The sequence below is a fragment of the Rattus rattus genome, chromosome 5, assembly GCF_011064425.1.
Source record: "Rattus rattus isolate New Zealand chromosome 5, Rrattus_CSIRO_v1, whole genome shotgun sequence".
Lineage (NCBI taxonomy): Eukaryota > Metazoa > Chordata > Mammalia > Rodentia > Muridae > Rattus > Rattus rattus.
In genome coordinates this window covers 45,615,871-45,635,339 of record NC_046158.1, presented here as the reverse complement: position 1 = coordinate 45,635,339, position 19,469 = coordinate 45,615,871, and the positions used below count along the sequence as shown (strand labels likewise).

At 40.9% G+C, this 19,469-nt stretch overlaps 1 protein-coding gene across 1 annotated transcript in view; it reads left to right on the top strand.

Moving 5' to 3' along the window:
- Stk39 (serine/threonine kinase 39) overlaps positions 1 to 19,469 on the top strand; it is a 259,896-nt gene that overhangs the window by 194,013 nt on the left and 46,414 nt on the right. Inside the window, 2 exon segments of the mRNA XM_032903422.1 lie at positions 12,851 to 12,903; positions 16,821 to 16,889. Of these exon segments, the coding sequence (XP_032759313.1) occupies positions 12,851 to 12,903; positions 16,821 to 16,889 (122 nt within the window).

Below are 19,469 nucleotides of genomic sequence, written 5' to 3'. Positions count from 1 at the left end.
AAATCATATGTATTATTGCCATAAAAATATGATATTGGCTATTTTTTTTTTTTGGTCAGGCTGATGAAAAAAATCCCTTTGATTTTTTTTTTAAACACATAAGATAATAGTGAATTTATTGGAATAAGAGAGTTAATGTAGATTTCTTGTTCCTCTGGTTGGCTAAATTCGAAAGAATTTATTATCCATTTCATATGCTCTTGTGGCTTTATTTAAAATCTCTGGGATACTCACATTCTTGTTCTTCTTGTTGTTCCTCTGTGTGAGTGGAGGGTCTCATTATATATTCCAGGCTGCCTTAAACTCATGCCCCTTCTTAGTCTCCCTGCTGCTGGGTTATGTGCCTGGCAACCATGTATGACAGCTCTATTTAAAATCTGTAAGTGCAAAATCACCTCTCCTCTGATCTGGATGTAGGAGGTTTGGGAATTCAGCTGAGGACATTGCCCAGGTTTTCATCATGCATGCACAGTGCCCATTGGAAATTTAGACATTTTCTAACGGATGTTCCTTAGGTTTTTGGTTAGCTGTCTATGCAAAAAGTTGACAATGCCCTTGCTCAACAGTCATCTACACCACACTGCAAATGCATTTGCTTATAAGCACTGCATTGAAATAGACGAGGAAAATCCCCTCCCAGTTTCCTAGAAGCGCACACAGAGTGCTGCCTGTTTCCTGAGGTGGCTTCGCCTATGGGAAACACCTGTGGTCAGTACTTAGGCAATCAGGACCACTTCAGATTCCTGTCAGGGACTGTAGCAGCCTTGATAAATATGCTTCTGGAGCCCCAGGAAGAGAGGTCTGATCGGTTGTCCTTTTCCCTGTATTCTACCAGCTTCCTCTGTGAAGGCAAATCATCAGGAAACAAAGTACCTCGGCTGTATTATTTCAGCTCCTGGCAGAAATGCCGTCACTCAAGTAAGATTTAATATCATGCCTGCAGCATATGGAAGGGAAAATGTGCATCTTTTGCTCCATACAGTTGAAGACATTTATATGAAACAAAGTTTCTGTCTTTTACAGAACAGAGTTGAAGACATTGTTAGGTGTCCCTTTTGAAAGAGATTCCATACAATTTTTTTTTCTCCTTGCAATTAAAGCCAAGGGAAAGAAATCTACCCTGCATGTTTCATTGTTGGAAAAGAAGTAACTCTACTGTACAGGTCTCCCTTTGCCTGCTTTAGCAGCAGGCCAGGCAGGGCTGACTTCAGTTCTCAACTGGAGCAGCCAGCCTCTTACACAGATCAACATCCCTTTCTTCCCTTTGCCTCATTTCTGCGGTCATAATTAATTATTTAGTTGCTGTTCTGTGGCTCAAAGTGACAGCCTTGCACCACTGTTGGCAGACTCTACCCCTGATCCCTGCCCTCCGCCTCTGTCTAACAACTAAGTGTTCAGTATGCATTTTGTTAACCTTTGAAATGAGTAGCAGTGATTTTATAAGAATTAACTAAAGAATAGACAAAGAAAATGATGCTTACTTATGCTTACTTGAGTTGGTGATGGCTCATGCCTTAAATAAGTAAACTTTAAAAAAAATGTTCGTCCTGGAATCCTCCACTGCTGAACCAGTTCCCCTCTCTTCAGTGGACCCCACCAGTCTGCATAATTGCACTTACGTTACACCATGTCTCAGTTCTAAGAAGACAGTCATTAACTTTGCCTTAGAGGTGTCTAGATTTTTGTTATGAAGGACTTAGTGTGTTGGCTTGGAAACATAATGCATTGAAGGGAGGAGCCTCCAACCAAGCAGTGATGACTGATTTGTTTGAATTAAGCAGAATGTGTCCGAAACTATTAGGCACAACAGATGTTGATAGTGGCTGATCTCTGCTGTCCTCAGCTGACTTCCAGAAGGGCATATTCAGAGCTCCGTACCTAGTACATACCCTAAGTATTTCTTCCTACAGTAAAACCGAGTTGCTCTTTGACCAGACTATGGTGTTTGTTCTGCCAGCTGGACAGCAGTCAGCCTCCATGAATCACCTCCCCCCGCCATTTATGATCCCAGATAGAAATAAGTTCAGTGCACATATTCATGTGCTGAAAGGACTATTTACCACAGTAAAAATAGAACTTCATAGTCTTGACAGGAAGAAGTATTTATACAATAATCTAGTCTCTTGTGATTTATCATAGCTGGGACATAACTCAATTGATTTTGTGGTGTGTAGGTGAAACGTTATTAAAATTTTATGTATTCTGCTATGAAGTAAACAGGGAAGAGTGTTACCACTGGATGGTAGGTAAACAAGTACTTGTTTTACTTCTCTATGTCCTTACATTGAATCTTTCTGTAACTTTAGAACGTAAGTAAGGAAAGCAGAGCTGAGGTTGAAGGTGGGGAGGAAACAGTGGCTGCATTCTCGCCTGGTGACTCCCAGGACAGTAAAGAACACCACCAGAGGTTCAGTCACCTCGGGATGAAGCATGCTTTCTTAGGGGATCAGTTGTGCAGGTGGCCATTGCTGTCTCGGCATTGTAAGGCCTATCTGTAGTGTTTACTTATACAGCTCTCATGAGGCCATTAGCCTCGGCAAAGCACACAGCCAGCATTGTGGGATCACGATGAACTGTCCATCTACAGACTGAAGACAGTTCGTACTTAAGAGCACAGCCTTTATAAATACATCAAGACACTATTCTGAAAGAACTGTGTGCAGTTTGATGGAGGAGTGTGGGTGTAGTGTAGTTATGTTACCTTGTTTGTGTGTATGAGTGTGTGTGCACTCTGTGTATGCATGTAGAGTGTGTATGTGTTGTGTGTGAATGTGTGTGTATAGCATGTATATGTGGTATGTATGTAGAGTGTGTATGCATATTATGCATATGTATGCAGAGTGGTGTGTGTGTGTAAAATCTACATGTGGTGTGTGTTTATATGTATGTATATATTCAGAGTCTGTATGTGTGGTATGTGTGTGTGTAGAGTGTGTATGTGGTGTCAATGTAGTGTATATGTGATGTGTATGTTTGTAGCATGTGTATGTGATGTCTTATGTGTGCTGTGTGTGTATGTGATGTGTGAGTAAGTGTATATGTAAGGTATGTGTGTGCATATATATAGAGTGTCATGTGGTGTATATACTCGACACTCCATATTTTGTTGTTATTGAATGGACCATTGTGAACGTCTGATCTCTTTGATGTTGGCTTATGTAAATCTTTATGGATCAGTGTACACAAAATTTTTGAATACTACTAACCTATATTTTCTAAGCCAAGGTCATATTTATAGATAAAGGAGGTATAATGCTGAGTTATTTTTACCTGAGGAAATCTCACTAGGTTTTTTTGTTTTGTTTTTGTTTTTTAAAGACTGTTTTGTGACAAGTTAATGCAAAGGTGAGGTTGGACAGGGATGGTAGGAGACCCAGAGACCATTCTTACATTCCTGGAGCATATGCCTCCTCCTGTGTGGGGACTATATGTATCCGGGGACATCTAAATTCCAGCAGATCTTGGAGACAATGATAAGAGGTCAGCAAGAGTCCTCAACCTTATATCTTTCCCAGTATCTAACTGCCTGTAATAATTCTGCTACAGTGTCTCACTGCCTGTAATAATTCTGCTACAGCATCTCACTGCCTGTAATAATTCTGCTACAGCATCTCACTGCCTGTAATAATTCTGCTACAGCGTCTCACTGCCTGTAATAATTCTGCTACAGTGCCCCACTGCCTGTAATAATTCTGCTACAGTGTCCCACTGCCTGTAATAATTCTGCTACAGCATCTCACTGCCTGTAGTAATTCTGCTACAGCATCTCACTGCCTGTAATAATTCTGCTACAGCATCTCACTGCCTGTAGTAATTCTGCTACAGCATCTCACTGCCTGTAATAATTCTGCTACAGCGTCTCACTGCCTGTAATAATTCTGCTACAGTGTCTCACTGCTTGTAATAGTTCCATTAAAGTGTCTCACTGCCTGTAATAATTCTTAACTGGCTGTGGGGTGCACTTGAGGAAAGAGTCTCCATTAGAGATTAGAGCTCTCAGCAAGCCTTGCCTGCACATCAAGAACCAACCATGAACAGAGGGCAGTGGTCTAGAAGCCTCAGCTCCCAGGTCTGAGTACCATTTCTGCATTAATAACTCCCAGCGTGGGCCTGACACCTAGTAGGTGATCAATAAGGATTTATGGAGTATTGAGTGAATTAACCAGCTGTGTAATCTTAGGCAAGCCACTTAATCTCTGTGCTTCAGTTGTTTCACTGGAGGAAAGAAAGGAATGGATTAGGTGACCTCTAGGGCCCCTTTGGGTTGTAAAATTATATGATTCTGTGATTGAGCCTCTGCCTGAGAGGAAGATCAATTTGTCAGGTGTTTGAAAGATGAATTGCAGTGAGAGTCAGGTGTGGGAAATGGGCTGTCCTCAGAATTGTCTCGCACTGCTCCTCTTAACGGCTTTCTACCACTGGTTGACATATATACTTGACATATATACATATATATTTACATACCTTTGTATGTGTATATATGTGTATATATTCATGTACAAATGTATATATGTGTTATATTACATGTGTATATGTATGTGTGTATATAACATATGTGTGTGTATATATATGTATATGTATGTGTGTGTGTGTTTATGAACTTGTGTTTATTTTGTGTGTGTGGTATACCCACAGTGCACGGATAGAGGTCAAAAAAACAACTTGTAGGAGTTAAGTCTCTCTTTCCACACCATTGGTTCTGAGCATTGAACTTGTCATCAGACTTGGTGACAGTTGCCTTCACCTGCTAAGCCATCTCACTAGTTCCCTTATAGTGGGTGTTCTTTCTAGTTTTCAGATGCTAGCTGTCATCCCCTGAGATGCTTATAAACTCTTCAAGGACTGGAGTCATGACTTTTGCCCCTGTGTCTGTGTTTGTCGGAATAGATGAGACATAGTGATTCCTCACGGCTATGCCAGGAGTTCTCAAAGCCTTGCCACAGAGTTCCTTTAATCTTGAAGAAAGCATCACTTCCTCCCTACTGCAGAAGCCGAGTGATAGAGTGGATACTGAACATGACCACTAATCACTGCTCTCGGGCTCTGCACGGGCAACCAGGTTCTGAAGGCGCCTGCGAATTGAGTCAAGACTGTAGCAGAGAAGCCAAAGCCTAAGAAGAGACATTGGTTCTGAGCAACGTGGGTGGCTGCGTGGGGGCGGCTCTCCAGGTTCTTGCTGCTGGCTTATGTTGTAAGCTCCTTTTTCAGCTTATCCTGATTTCTCATTTCTTATTAACTGCAACTGTCTGCATCCTGGGCTACATCTGCCCACAAGGAGAATACCCTAAACACCCTTGCCTGCCCTTTTCACTACCTGCAGTCCTTCAGCTGTGAAACAGGAACCGATAGGTGCGCTGCATGAAGTGTCCCTTGTCCATCAAGTCGGTCATTCTAGTTTGTGTGTGGTGGCACTGTGCTGCAGTGACGTGGAGGACTGGATGCCTAGAGTAATGTAAGGGCACAGTACCTGCATGTCTGGGTTGTGGGCCTCAGCAGAGGTGGAGACGTGTCTTGGCAGGAAGGGCGATGCTTTGCATCTGGAATGTGCTGAGATTTTGGTGCGTGTTGGCTCTGTGGAAAGATACCATGTAAGCAATTGGGTAATGAATTTACAACTCGGGGGAAGTTGCTGGGATTGCATTATAGATGTGAAATTAATCATTCAGGGAGAGAATAAGAGGAGAATGGAACTTGAGCCACTGAGGGGACCGGAAGTTTGGAGTAGAGGAAGAAGGCGCTAGGGAACACGGAAGGACAGAGGCGTTGTCTCAGAAGCCTGGGGGGGGGGCCTTTTTCTTAAACTTGACTTCATTCATTCATGCACTCACTCATTCAGTAAATATTTGTACACACTTAGGCACTGTGGTGCGTACCAAAAGAACCCTAAGCACTAAGGAAATAGTTGCCTTTGTGCAAAAGCTAGCACAGACGTGTGGAGCCTGGACAGCCAGCAAGGAAGAAGTGGGCTCATCCTTCTCCAACCACCTCCATCTCCCTCACTGGTAATGCAGAGCAGGATGGGAATGATCAGGCATGGGGAGACCCAGCAGGACAGCAGAGGTTTCTTTGAAGGGGCAGGTAGCACTGGGCCTTAGTGCCATGTTGCCCAGGATTTCATGCACTGAGGGGGAGGCAGGAGCTGAAGAGGGGAAGCAGGTGAGCCACGGGTGGGAAGACTGGTGGGAGTTAGGAACGGGAGGCTTGCTACTCTGTCGTTATTGCTGCTGTGGCGGCAAAGCATGACAGTAGGTGACTAAAGCAGAAGGTTGTGACAACACTTTTTCAACCACAAATGTGAAGCAGAGAAAACAAACTGCAAGGAGTGAGGTCTATATATTTCTCAAAGCCCACTCCCAGTAATACTCCCAGTAACATTTTGCCACCTCCTAAGGCCTCCACACCCTTCCCAAGACGTGCTGTCATTCAGGGACCTAGTGTTTGACGTTTGGAGCCTATGGGGGACATTCCTCATTCACAGGAGCTTAAGGATAAGGACTTAGAAGTTTGTTCTAAGAATGACCAGAACAACTCTCCTCAATCCCCATCTCCTAACACTGATGTTCTGTGGAATAACTTTCCACACACAAGCCTTACTCAGGCCACAACAGGTAGAAATTACGTCTCCCTTCTCACAGCTGAGAAAACAGGCTGAAGAAATGGTTTGTCGACTTCAATCCAGAAGTCTTTGTCCTCACAGCTCACAATGAGCTTCCTCCTAGAGTAGAGGAGGAAAGGCCAGCTCTAAAGGAGTTGAAGCCCATGTCTTCTTCTAGGCCGTGGAGATAGCTTCACATCACACTGAAGCCTTACCTCGCCCTGCATCGTAAGAAGTAAGCTGAATGGAAGATGAACCCCTACTTGATCAGTGCCAGGGTTCCTTTCTTCCCTGAGAAGGGGCACTCTATAGGACTTGTGTGCATAGCTTTCTTTTCCCTTATAATTTTAGGCAAAAGAAAGGGAAAAAAAAACCCAGCAGTTATTACCTTATGGACTTTCAGCTGCTTAAAGAGAGGGACATCAGTGTCCCTTTGATTCTTCCAGCCTTACAGCACTTCTGATGGCTCTGCTGACCCCAGAGCAGCTGAATGTCACTGTAGTCATGTATGCGAAACACCCATGCCAGGTCCCTTTTCCAACACCTTTTCGCAGTAAATAGCCTTTGAACTTGTACATCTCTTAATAACATCCTGTTCTTGGGGATTGTAAACCCCCAGACTTCTGTCAGCACTGGCTAAGAGATGTTAGCGTGAAGGTGGAGAATGGTGGTGGTCCTGAGCCTGCACTTTGGTTTTGGGACTGTCAGGTAGCCCTAATACGATCCATTAGAAGGCCAGGTGAATACTACATCCTGTGAAATCTCTCTGTGGCTTCCCAGCCTTGCTCCTCCCAGCCCACTAGGGAGTTACCTGCTTTCCAGTGTGTTCCTGGCTGCCACAACTTGTCTCCTTGGAGTGTTCCCTGTATCACTTGAAGATGAACTGACAGCACAAGGAGAAGAACTTAACACATTCCAGCCTTGACTGTGAACTCGGTTTGGGCCCACAATAAAACCAAACCAGCAAAGCAATAGCCCAACCCCAAAAATTACACACTAGCCACTGTTGAGTGACAGATACTGAAGGCTTGTAGCTACTTCACATTTTCAAGATCTTATTTTCCTTTGATTAGATTTTGTTGGACTTTCTTTCCCATGATTAATTTTTCCAGTGCTCTCGGCCTGTGAGTCAGTGCATTATTTATGACTTTTTCTTTTAGATTCTTAAAAATAACATCAAAGTCTCAGCATTTCAGAAAACTTTGTGTGCTTCTGCTTCCCACAGTGTGTGTGTGTGTTAATATCAACAGATATTATATTTTATATTCAGCCTTGCTAGCGAGTGTTTGTAGACCTCATTGAACTCTATTCCTAGCATCAACACTTGGAAGTTATGCATCAACAGTTGAAACTATGGGGTTTGCATGTAATGTCACATTTCGTGTGACTCTGGAAAAGTTGAACAACTACAGTTAATCCAAATTCTTGCCTGTCTGTCGCCAATAAGTGATGAGGACTGGCTATGTCCTTTCCCCTACTGGCTCAGTCCCTATATCACCTAAGTTCTATATTACGCCCCCTGCATTATTATTTGAATGTTCTGGTAACAGTGCACACAAATTGAATTGCTGGGGACCATGGAAACTGGTACAAGGGAGATGAAGATGAATTTGGCAGTACCCATCAAATTGCCCGTGTCACCAAGCAGCTGACCGTTAGAAACTCACTCTTAGGCTTATGTTTTTGCAGAATGAGATCAGGACAGACTTATTCCTTGACTCACTGTTTGTAATAATGAAAGATTGGAAGCAATCTCTCCCCAGGATAGAAAGAGCTTCAGAAAGGATAGAACAATAGAGGGGGAAACTATGTTGTTATATAGGAAAGGATGTGAGCTTGAATTTAGAAACTTCAAGATGCGTTATTAACTGTAAAGGAAGGCATAGCACGCCGCCACTAGATTTGCAGCTGTATTAAAACGAATGTGAAAGCGTGCAATGAGCTGCTATTTAGAAATTTAAGATACATTATTAACTTAAAACTAAAGCACAGAATAGTGGATGTAGTAATCTGCCACTGTGTGAGGGATAGTGAGTCTAAAATAGGAAGAAGATAACACTAAGCCTAAAATGCCCATTGTCTGTGGGAGCTGACTAGGTCTTTAAGTAAGGGGAGCACGGGAGAGGTCAGACAGTTGCAGGATGTGCAGTCATATCGTACAATTGCATTTTTCATTTGTAAGAATAAATTTCATGTAAGATGCTTTGCCGTTGGCACTTCTGAGGCGAAGTATGCCTGCACAAGCAGTAAGACGTTTAGCTTTACCAAATTTAATAGCCCTTATTTTAGGATTAAGGAGTTTTGTTTTGTATAAGAGTCAGCAGCCTGGGCCTAGAAACTATTTCCACTGTAGAGCTTCGCAAGGCTATTTTTAGCCTTAAACTAGCCCTCTCATCGACTTCCCCGAAATCCAGAGTACCCCGTGCCATATCAATTAAAGCGAATGTACTTTCAATTAAAGGTGTAAGTATGAGTCTGAAAAGATTAATTCTTTATAAAAGGATGACCTTCAGTAGTTAGATCCAATTAGGCAGTTTTCCAAGTATATATCATCTCGATGGGACAAGTCTACTACTTACCATCAATCACAGTGATCTTTTCAAAGGTGGGACTTCGGTTCAGAGTCATAAAGGGCGGCTTGCTGAGGCAAACTCCTCAGTCTGTGGGGATTATGAAGGTTGGTTACTGCTTTTGTGATATTAATATTTAAAAAATTAGGATGTTCGTGAGGATATTCTGGGTGCAGCTCACGCATACACTTCTTTTACCATGGCCTGAGTAGAGCAAACTAATTTAAGCAAGAGCAGTTAGATGAGAGAGGAGCAATGACACCAATTAATATTGAACTAAGTGCCTTTATTTTTTCTCTCTTCGAACCATCCCATTATTAAATAGAATATTAGTACTTCATTTCCTAGTGATCCTTTTCCCTTACTAGATTACTTTGGTTTTAATTTATCATTTGTTTATATAGAGCATCCACAACCCAGACTATTAATGAGTTTCTGGGTGATCGTTTTGTAGCAACATGCAGAATCTTGGAAGATGTTGCTTTTCCTTAAACGTGAAATGACTTGAGTCTCATTTCTGTGTATATCGGGCATTTCCAGTAAGAACCGTTTGTCATCACTCTATGATACATTAAAGTTATAAACAAGGGAGACAGTGAATGTAATTATGTAAAATGAGGAGGGGATAGTGGGCGTTGGGAAGTAGATTAAACACACGAGATATTTTATATGTCAGTATCTGACTGTTAGAATCAAGTGGAGAAATATAAAGCTACCATTAACAAAGAATCTGAAGATACTCAATTCTCCTACATAATATTTTTATATAACATATAAAGTATGTTGAAACAACATATTTTAAATGATCTGTTGATTTCTTTCAATGACTAATACAATATGAAGAGACACACATATCATAACCAGTTGTTATACTCTATTAGGGAATACTTTTCCTTTTTTAAGCCTAGCTTCTCTCAGATTCTTTCCACATTCCTGCCCCACTCAACTTCATATTTGTTCTCTCTCTGTCTCTGTCTCTCTATCTCTGTCTCTGTCTCTCTCTCTCTGTCTCTGTCTGTCCCTGTCTGTCTGTCTGTCTGTCTGTCTGTCTCTCTCTCTCTCTCTCTCTCTCTCTCACACACACACACACACACACACAAAACAAATGAAAATGTAAGGAAACAAAATCAACAACAGAAAAACGACAGAGCAAAAATCTCACATGGTGTCCATTTTGTTTTGGCAACTACCGCTGGGGCCTGCTCTGGTGTATGGTTGATAGACCCAATACCACTTCAATAGAGAAAACTGATCCCCTCCCCCTTCCCAGCACATATTGATTTCAAATAGCTTCTCTGTAAAGGGTGGGGTGTCCTGTTCACTTCTCCTCCGCCTTCCTGCGGTTTTGCCTCTCTTGAGACTACAGGCTTCACGCATGCTGTCACCTTCTCTGTGAATCCACGTTTATCAGTCCTGTCCGGTCTAGAAGACATGTTTCTCTCCAATTATTCACCACCTCTCACTCAAAAAGATATAACCCATTTGCAGTGCTGGGGTTCTTCCTTGTTGACCTAAGATGTGTAGTTGGGTCATTGCCTCCCCTTTATATGGTGAGTCCACTTACATTCCTTTATATATGTATATCCTGTAGAAGGCTTCTAGTGGGTTTCCACACATCCTTTCCAAAGGCCGTGTGTCAGTTGTTCCTCCCCATAGTTCTCCTTTGACCTTGCCTCCATCTTGTTCCCTATTTAATCTTCCTATTCTGTTTTGTCCTTTTCTCTTTATAATACTTACTTTTTGGGAACACTTCTCATACCCTGCGAATGCTGTGGAAGTGGTTGTTACATTGTTTAAAAGCGTGTTTAGTACAGACTTACTTCTCACTGTGGACATTTCTGACCTGCAGTTGGTTGATTCTGAGGATATGGAGTCAGAGTGAATGAGGGTGGAAGCCTTTATAATATTAAGAAATCAATTACTTCCTCATTCATTCCTTTATAGTGCATTATTAGTGGATTTTCCCCTTATAGAACGTGCTGTATTACAACAAATGAACTATAAATATTCAGCCTTGTGAAACATTCAGCCTGCTCATGCATTTATTTTTTGTGAGGGACAAGTACTTTTAATTTTCCCATTGGAAATCAAAAACAAATCCACACACATATTAGACAAGTGCTCTGTTACAGAGATGAGCCCTCAATCAGAAAGTAATTTATAAAATATTTGAATTAAAATTAGGAAAGTTAATTGGTTTTCTTTCAAGTAAATTGATAAACATTTTTGGTTCTGAATTCTAAAACTATAAACCAGTCCTAAAATGGTTTATAACACTTCACTGTTGTCACCAATTTATTAAGTATATAACATACACACATACATACATACATACATACATACATACATACATAATACATACAGGGTGAGGATCTGCACTCTTCAGTAGGGAGGGTTCCACACAGTCTTCTTACTGGAAGCTTAACTGTAAGACCTCAGCCCTCAGTGGGTTAGTGGCAAACTCCAGATGGTGAAACCTAAGGGCAGATGCAGAGTTCTAGGTTCAGGCACATCTGGCCTTGAGTTCTTGTCCTCTCCTTTTGCCCCTTGTCCCTTGTGGACCAGTATTAAATGTGGCTTAGCTTCTAGGCAGCGAGAAAGGCTTTCTATAAGCAGATACTGGGTCCTTTCCAGCTTCCTCGCCTCCTTGTACTTAGTGTGGTATGAGCGGATAGCCCAAAAGTATAGGGATGGTTATGGATCAAAGGGTTCAGGAACATAGCAGCATCGTCCAGCTTTGAGCATTTTCCAGAGACCAGAGGATATCACACAGGGTTGAGAATTAAACCTGGTGTGTTGGATAGTTCTCGTCTGTCACGCACGGCAGGAAGAGGAGCCTGGTCAGACCATGCGTTTGGGTTCTCTTTCTGTCTCTTACCCCTGAACTTGGCAATCCTGTTACTGCTTCCTAAGCTGGTTACTCAGGATGTTCTTTCTGACGTGATTTTAGTGTGTGTGTGTGTGTGTGTGTGTGTGTGTGTGTGTGTGTGTGTGTAGTTACTTTTAATAGTTTACAGCTCACTTTATCATTACTTGAACTTGATATGAATAAAGGAATTATCTTTGATTTTTCTGAGTGTGATTTAGTTTGTATTAAATATATCCTTACATATATATTTTACAGTTTCTGTATCTTATGGAATGTTTGTTATAAAATGGGGAGTTTTGCAGCATTCAGAGGTCCCTGGTTTTGGAAAAGACTTTTAATAACAAGTACACCTTCTCGTGTTTTTTTCCATATGATTTAATATATGATGCCTGTCTTGAACTCATTACAGTGTCTGTTGTTCCTGATGCTTTGCTTTAAAATCCTGTTACTAAACTGCCACTGTCCAGGGGAATGTGAAAACTGTACAAGATACCACTTAGATGATACGGTTCTAAAAACGTGTATTCTGAAATTAGATCTAAGCTTATTGAGTTAGTATGGCTTTTATAAGAGGAACATTTTGTTTTGGGAATTTTGTGTTATCAGCATGTTCAAATGAGGTAAATGCCATCAAATATAGCTATTCAGTTATTGTTATCATAACTATATCTTCTGCTTGGGAAGATATTTGGAGGAAACCTAAAACTGTAAAATACTCCCTCCATGTTAGTGGCATCTTATAAAAATTGAGAGTAATTTGGTTTGATTAAAGTCTGCCTCATTAGATTTTAATGTGCTTTATGTTATGTGTTTCAGAAACTCCAGAAAGGAACTTAATGACATACGATTTGAGTTTACTCCAGGAAGAGGCAAGTTTTAATTGAAATTATTATTTTGGTGGAACAAGAAACAAATGAGAAATTGATTACAAGTGTATGGTTGTAATTTGCTATTCAAAAATGTTTTGTCTGCAAACAAACAGAAAGAACTTGTTAATTGTATGGATTCTAAACTACCCCTCACTATCTGGATCACAGAGGCACGTGTGGCACGGTGTACATGCACATGTAAATTAGATACATTAGCTTAACCATGAGCATATACGTGGACTGGCAATGCAGTTTTTAATGGCAATGACAGTGAGCCTTACCCCACAAGGCAACAGACTCTGCCTCTCTTATGGCCTCCATGTAGTTGAAATATCTCAGCTGCTTAATGTCTGGACTGCTTGCTCATACATCTCCTGGATGCTGGAAGACGAGACCATGTATTATTTTTATTTATTTATTTATTTTTTGCCACAGGCATAGAGCCTGGACTTGCAAAAGAACATCAAGAAACCTTGGTTAATAGATACGTAACACAAGGAAAGATATAGGTTACGCTATTTACTGTACAACGTCAGTAGTTCAGAGAAGTAAAAATCAGATGCTAATACATGCTAAGTGTGTCGCTATTTCCTATGGCCTGTGGTTTCTCCATTTTATGTACATGCAAAGTCTCCTCAGGGTCTACCTTGAGTACCTATGTAAAGTGCAGTGGTCTCATGCATCCTGATTTGCTAGTGTCCATTAGTTCATAGCTCCATGTTTGTTCTATGTGTTAGAGCTGTACAGAAGTTTCAGCTCCATTAAGTGAATCATATCTGTTAAGCCTTCAAAAGAACAAGGACTCACTTGGCTTGAGAGCTAGTGTGACAGTAAACTGCCCTATCCTCCTTCCTGTTCTCATCTGTGAGAAGACACTGGCTCAACTGCCCAGAGTGAGTGACAGGCACTTCAAGAATTGGTGTGCCCTGTCTATGTACATTCATGAGAAGTTGTTTTTTTAAGTACTGCCAATCAAATGACTTACGCTCCTAGACCTTAAGTGATTGGGCCCCAGGTTTACTCCAGTCCTGATCGTGTGTGTCCTCTCTAAAGGCAAAGCTTAGATGATTCCCTGGATATTTGAATTAGATAAAAAATGTATCTTCTACAAAATAAATGCCATGGGCCTTAATGAGCTGACTAACTGGGTTTTCTTTTCAAGTGTGTCCATCTTTAATGATTTTAGATTGGTCTGTGAGGTTGTACAACAGCAGTCACAGCTATCAAAAGGCCATCCATTTTGTCATAATAAAAACATATTGACCAGGCAATGTTGTGAATAAGATCGGGTAATTATATAATAGATGTTTCAAGTTCAAGAAGGAGCAAGATTCTTACTGTGAGGTTGCCTCTTTTCATCCAGTTGTTTAAAATCGACTACAGCAATGAAAATCAATTTTAATTTTAAGAACTAACAAAGGAATGGATTTCCATCTCGAGAATCTGTGTGAACAAGCTGGTCCCATCATCACTGGTCCATTGGCACTGCCTATGGCAGCCTCATCTGCCAGGGCTTGATCAATAGTCTTTCTCTACTTTTGATGCCAGGCGGAAACCATAGCAGTGGCTTGTCTGCTAATTGTCCATTACTGGGAAGCAAGCACAGGCCTGTTAGTACTGGCTGCACTGTCTGGCGTTCCCAGTACTACCTGCTCTCCTCTGGTACATCGGTGCATGAACACCTCATGTGCAATATATTTATGCTATCTATGAACAGACATAGTCGTGTATGGCATAAGACAGGAAGGGCACACAGACCCATCTCTGCTATCTTTTGAAGACACACTCTTTTAATTATTAAGTTGTTGTATATTCTGGAAAGTAGATGCTAAGATGTTATATTTTTACCTGTATAGCATCAATGTAGAGCAAAAATAAATTTCTAGGAAACTTGAAATAATCATTTCATATTTCTGGTCTAAACTATTGCAGGTGTCTTTTCTTACGTGTGTAGAAAAATGACCTCTGAGTGCCATACACAGAAACAGTATTTCCCCGTCTTGTCCAGCTAGCGTTAGCCATTTGCCACTTTGATATGACTCTTCTGGTGCCCAAGAGACCTGAAAATAGGACATGCTATCCAATTTAATTACCAGGGAGTGGCTATCACTCTGGCACTGGTTTAAGTGCCAGCCCTTAGTGTAGCTGTGCTTGACATGTCCTTTTTCAGCTGCATCCTGAGAGTGTAAGAAATGTAAGATTCAGTCTTCTAGCTGCTGGCTAGTAACTCGGAGCATAAATGACTTCCCACTCCAAGTCTGCCACTCAGCACCTTCATTAAAAGGGCTTCCTGTCCTGGAGATCTGCTGATCTCTAGGAAGACAGAGATTCTGAGTGCCAGCAGCTTCAGAACGAGAATCACACCACAACATAACCATTTAGTGATCTATCCTCGGGTCCCCTCATGTGGGATCATTCCATGAGAGACCTCTATAAACTCTGATTTTTAACCTTTGACAAAAGGAGAAGGCCCAAGACAAGTTTACCTTGTGTGGAATTCACTGTTTAGTAAGCTTTTCATGGGATCCCTGTTACCCATTTTGTTTGTTGCATCCCATTATTAAATGGGGGGGGCACAACCCTCGGAAGCATCAAATGTATACACAGAGTTTTTGTCCTTCCTGGAGATTGACCAAAGGAGACAAACAGTGCACCAGGGTACACAGTGAGTTTGGAATTGTCCTTTGGTGTGGCTCTGTCATCACCATCACCACTGATTGCATTCTTAGTGTCACACACCAGATTAAATTAAATACTTTAAATCCCTCAAACTGTGGTAAGCTGGTCGCATACATGTATGTGCATGCATATAGCACACATATGCAATACACACACACACACACACACACACACACACGCGCTCACATGCACACACACGCACACACACCCACCTACTCTCCGAGCTCATTGACATAGTCACCACAGCTGGTTTATGCAGACGGTGGATTTCTCAGTTCTGCTTTGATGTTCGCAGGATGCATCAGCTCTGTGGTTGGATGTTGCTTGACTTTGGGAAACACTTACCATGCTGTCTGCAGCCAGTGCTACTAAGTGACCATTAGAATATCTGAAGGCCACAGAGGCCAAACCATCTCCTTTATTACAGCACAGGGTTCTGGAGTAGTTCTTCTGAGCATATTTCAATATGCTCGTTCCAATATGTCGTTCCTCCTTGAAAAGTCTTTAGATAAAAGTTTGCAGCATTACCACGCTCATTCATAACCTCTCAATTAAGTAATCTTGGCAATACTCACTCACGTGCTGCTACAAAGCCTCTTTGGTCCCATCTTTATGAGATTGCCAACTCCTGTCACCGATCATTGAGAAACTACACTAATTTACCCAGCCACATTTTCTAAGAGAATGAATCTGTTGCTATCGAATGATCAATGTTGTGTTAAAGGAGTTTCTTAATAGCACACACTTAAGTAGTTCATCTTAATAGTCCCGCAAGCCCACGGGCTGTTTGTATCAAGTATAAGGTTGTATCAGATCCTACCCATTCAACCTTTGCTATAAATTCTTAACTCTGCAGTGACGAGTGATTGAAAAGGATTGATGGCAGCCGGAATTAACCTTGGCCAGCGAGGAAAGCAATGTCATAACCAACACTTAGGTCTTCTAGCAAATACTTAGAGGATTAATTCAGATGGTGTGCAGAGAGGAAGTTTTTTGCTTCACCAAAATGAAATATTTTTTTTCAGTAACATCTGTTTAAATAAAAAACAAAACACAAATTACTTGTAGGAAAATATACCTCATGGTGTTTCTGAAATTTTTTCGTAATAGAATATGAGTTGATGGATTAGAGTTTTGTGGGTAATTTTAGTAAATGAAATATATATATTTTTGTGTTGGGCTGGGCTGTTGACTTTTATTTCTGGTTTCTAATACATATTCATCTCACATTTGGACAGATACAGCAGATGGTGTGTCTCAGGAGCTCTTCTCTGCTGGCTTGGTTGACGGTCATGATGTAGTTATAGGTAAATTGATTTTTAGTATGCAGTATCATTTTTTTGTTGATATAACAAATAGAATGTGTTTGGAAGCAACATCTTTCATTAAGAAATAACTCGCTCTGAAATGTAAAAGAGAATCTTCATAAATTCTTATGTTTATGTGAAATTGCATTAAGCATCATATTTAATTTTCCTCAAAGGTGTCTCATGTATTTCCCTCCCCTTTATGTAAACATGATTTATCCAATGAGCTATCATAGATATCACAACGAACAAATCATATTGTAGTTCTGCATTTAGGTTGGAGCAGACCTTAAAGACCATTCAATTCAAGTCATTTGTTGTACAGGTAAGGAAAGAGAGTCTCAGTAAAGTTTTATGTTTCTTAGACTCATGCATTGGGGTGTGCAATCCCTTTACTTTGAAGCCCTGGGTCGTTTTACCATCCTTTTTGTTTTCTGAATAAAAAAATACCTGCATGTAGTTAGGGAAGCTCAGCTATTAGTGCTGATAGAGCAGCGGTCACAGGCAGATCTGTCGAGGACTGGGAGGTAAGACGTCCCTTAGCCTCATTTGAGAAAGCCTGGTTCAGGTGCCTCTGCTCAGTCCACAACTCAATGCCCCCTTGGAAACATTGAGTCTCTGAGGCTTTTAAAATGTGGACTTTCATCATGGATTCCTAATAGTGATTGAGTGATGAGGTTACTTAATGTGTGAATGATAAAACACTATCAATTCTAATGACATTAATAAAAATTGTATTAAGGTATTCTTCAAAAATTTCTTCCAAAATAGCAATGTTTGTAACTTTGTGTTGTTTGTTTGAACTGTATCTGTTTTGAGACAGGGTGTCTGTCTGTGTAGTCCAGGCTGTCCTGGAACTCTCCATGTAACCAAGGCTGGCCTCAAACTCACAGAGATTCACTGACTTCTGCCTCCTCAGTGCTGGAATTAAGGTGTACGCCATCTTGCCCAGTTCCCTATTCTACTTTTTAAAGAATTCAGTTATTCTAAATAAGTCTTTGCTCAATTATGATGGAATGTGTGACTCAGGGAATTAGAGGTAGATTAGCACATCTATCAGAATTGGCATCTAGAAACCTGGTAATATAGATCATTGAAAAGTAAATTTCTGTATTTTATTTAGATGAGGAAACACTGGGTTATAGTGCAAGTTATAATTCTGACTGAAAACTCGGTACCACTGTCCTGTACAAACGAATGTCATGACAAATGCAAAATAGGGAAAATAAATTTCTTTTCATTAGTTACAGGCAAAGTATAAACAGTTAAAGCTCTCATTCCTTTGCCAAGTAGTGACTATGTAAGAAGACCTGGCATATCCTATGTAAAATTTACATACATACATACATACATACATACATACATACATATATATATTTATGAATGCATATGCTTGTATTCCCTCTTCCACCTTTATCTTCCAAACCTTGCGGTCCTGTTAGGTCTTTTGGCCAGCTGAATTCTTACCTATATCCTTAGAATAGAAACTGAAGACTTAGAAAAAAAATCAGGCCAACTTAGTTCCTTTTTAACAGTTCACCTCTGAGTTCTTTAAACCTTCCAGTTCCTTGTTTAGAAAAAAATAAAAAAATAAAACATACCTTTGTTTCTTGGTTTACCCAAAGAAAGAATGAGAATAGTTGATACCAAAATCAGGATGTACTGAAATACCCATTTTCCTTGAAGAGAACTGTGCTCCATGTACTAAGCAGACAGAATCAAAAATCAATTGCTCAAGTGCAGCTCGAGTTTAAGACTTTGTAAAGACCCACTGATGCACCTCTGTGGGAATGAAGGAAAGAATGGAATTGTTGGAGGAGGGGTGGTTCCTGTTCTTTGTTTTGTTTTCACTTACTGAAGCAAGAGGGAACACATTGAAACCTTGAAGCAAGAGGGGACACATTGAAACCTTGAAGCAAGAAGGGACACGCTGAAACATTGAAGCAAGAGGGGACACGCTGAAACATTGAAGCAAGAGGGGACACACTGAAACATTGAAGCAGGAAGGGACACATTGAAACATGAGCCACAAGGCTGATGCTGCACCTCTGGGCCTCAGGTATGGAGGTTACAGGCGTTCACTGCAGGCCGATGGTCCAATTAGTTTTGTGAGGTAAAGGGGACAGAATGATTTAGTCACTGTTGTACAGATAAACTTGAGATCAGTTGAGGTCCAGAGAATGTAACCTGCAATTTTTGGCAATGGGGCTTCCTAACTCTGACAGCTTGTCCTTGTCTAGGCATTTTAGACAACCTCGGAAAGTGCCCATTCCTGTACTTTTGTAGGAAACAAACAGATGTATTGTTTTCCCAAAGCAGTAGTGTCATTTTGTATTTTAGTTGTCGATTATTCAACAGACAAAATATATGTGCCCATTTCCCCGCAAACCAGTCTCAGGGATTCTCTTCCATCCCTTGTCCCTTGTTATGTCTTCCACTCTTCACTATACAGGACCCAGGAGCATCTCAGACCTCTTATGTTTCACATCTTAGAGTTTCTCCCTTTAACCCTACATCTTTTTTTGAGCCAGAATGTGTGTATACTGAACTCATCTAAAGTAAGTATTTTACTAGGTCAGT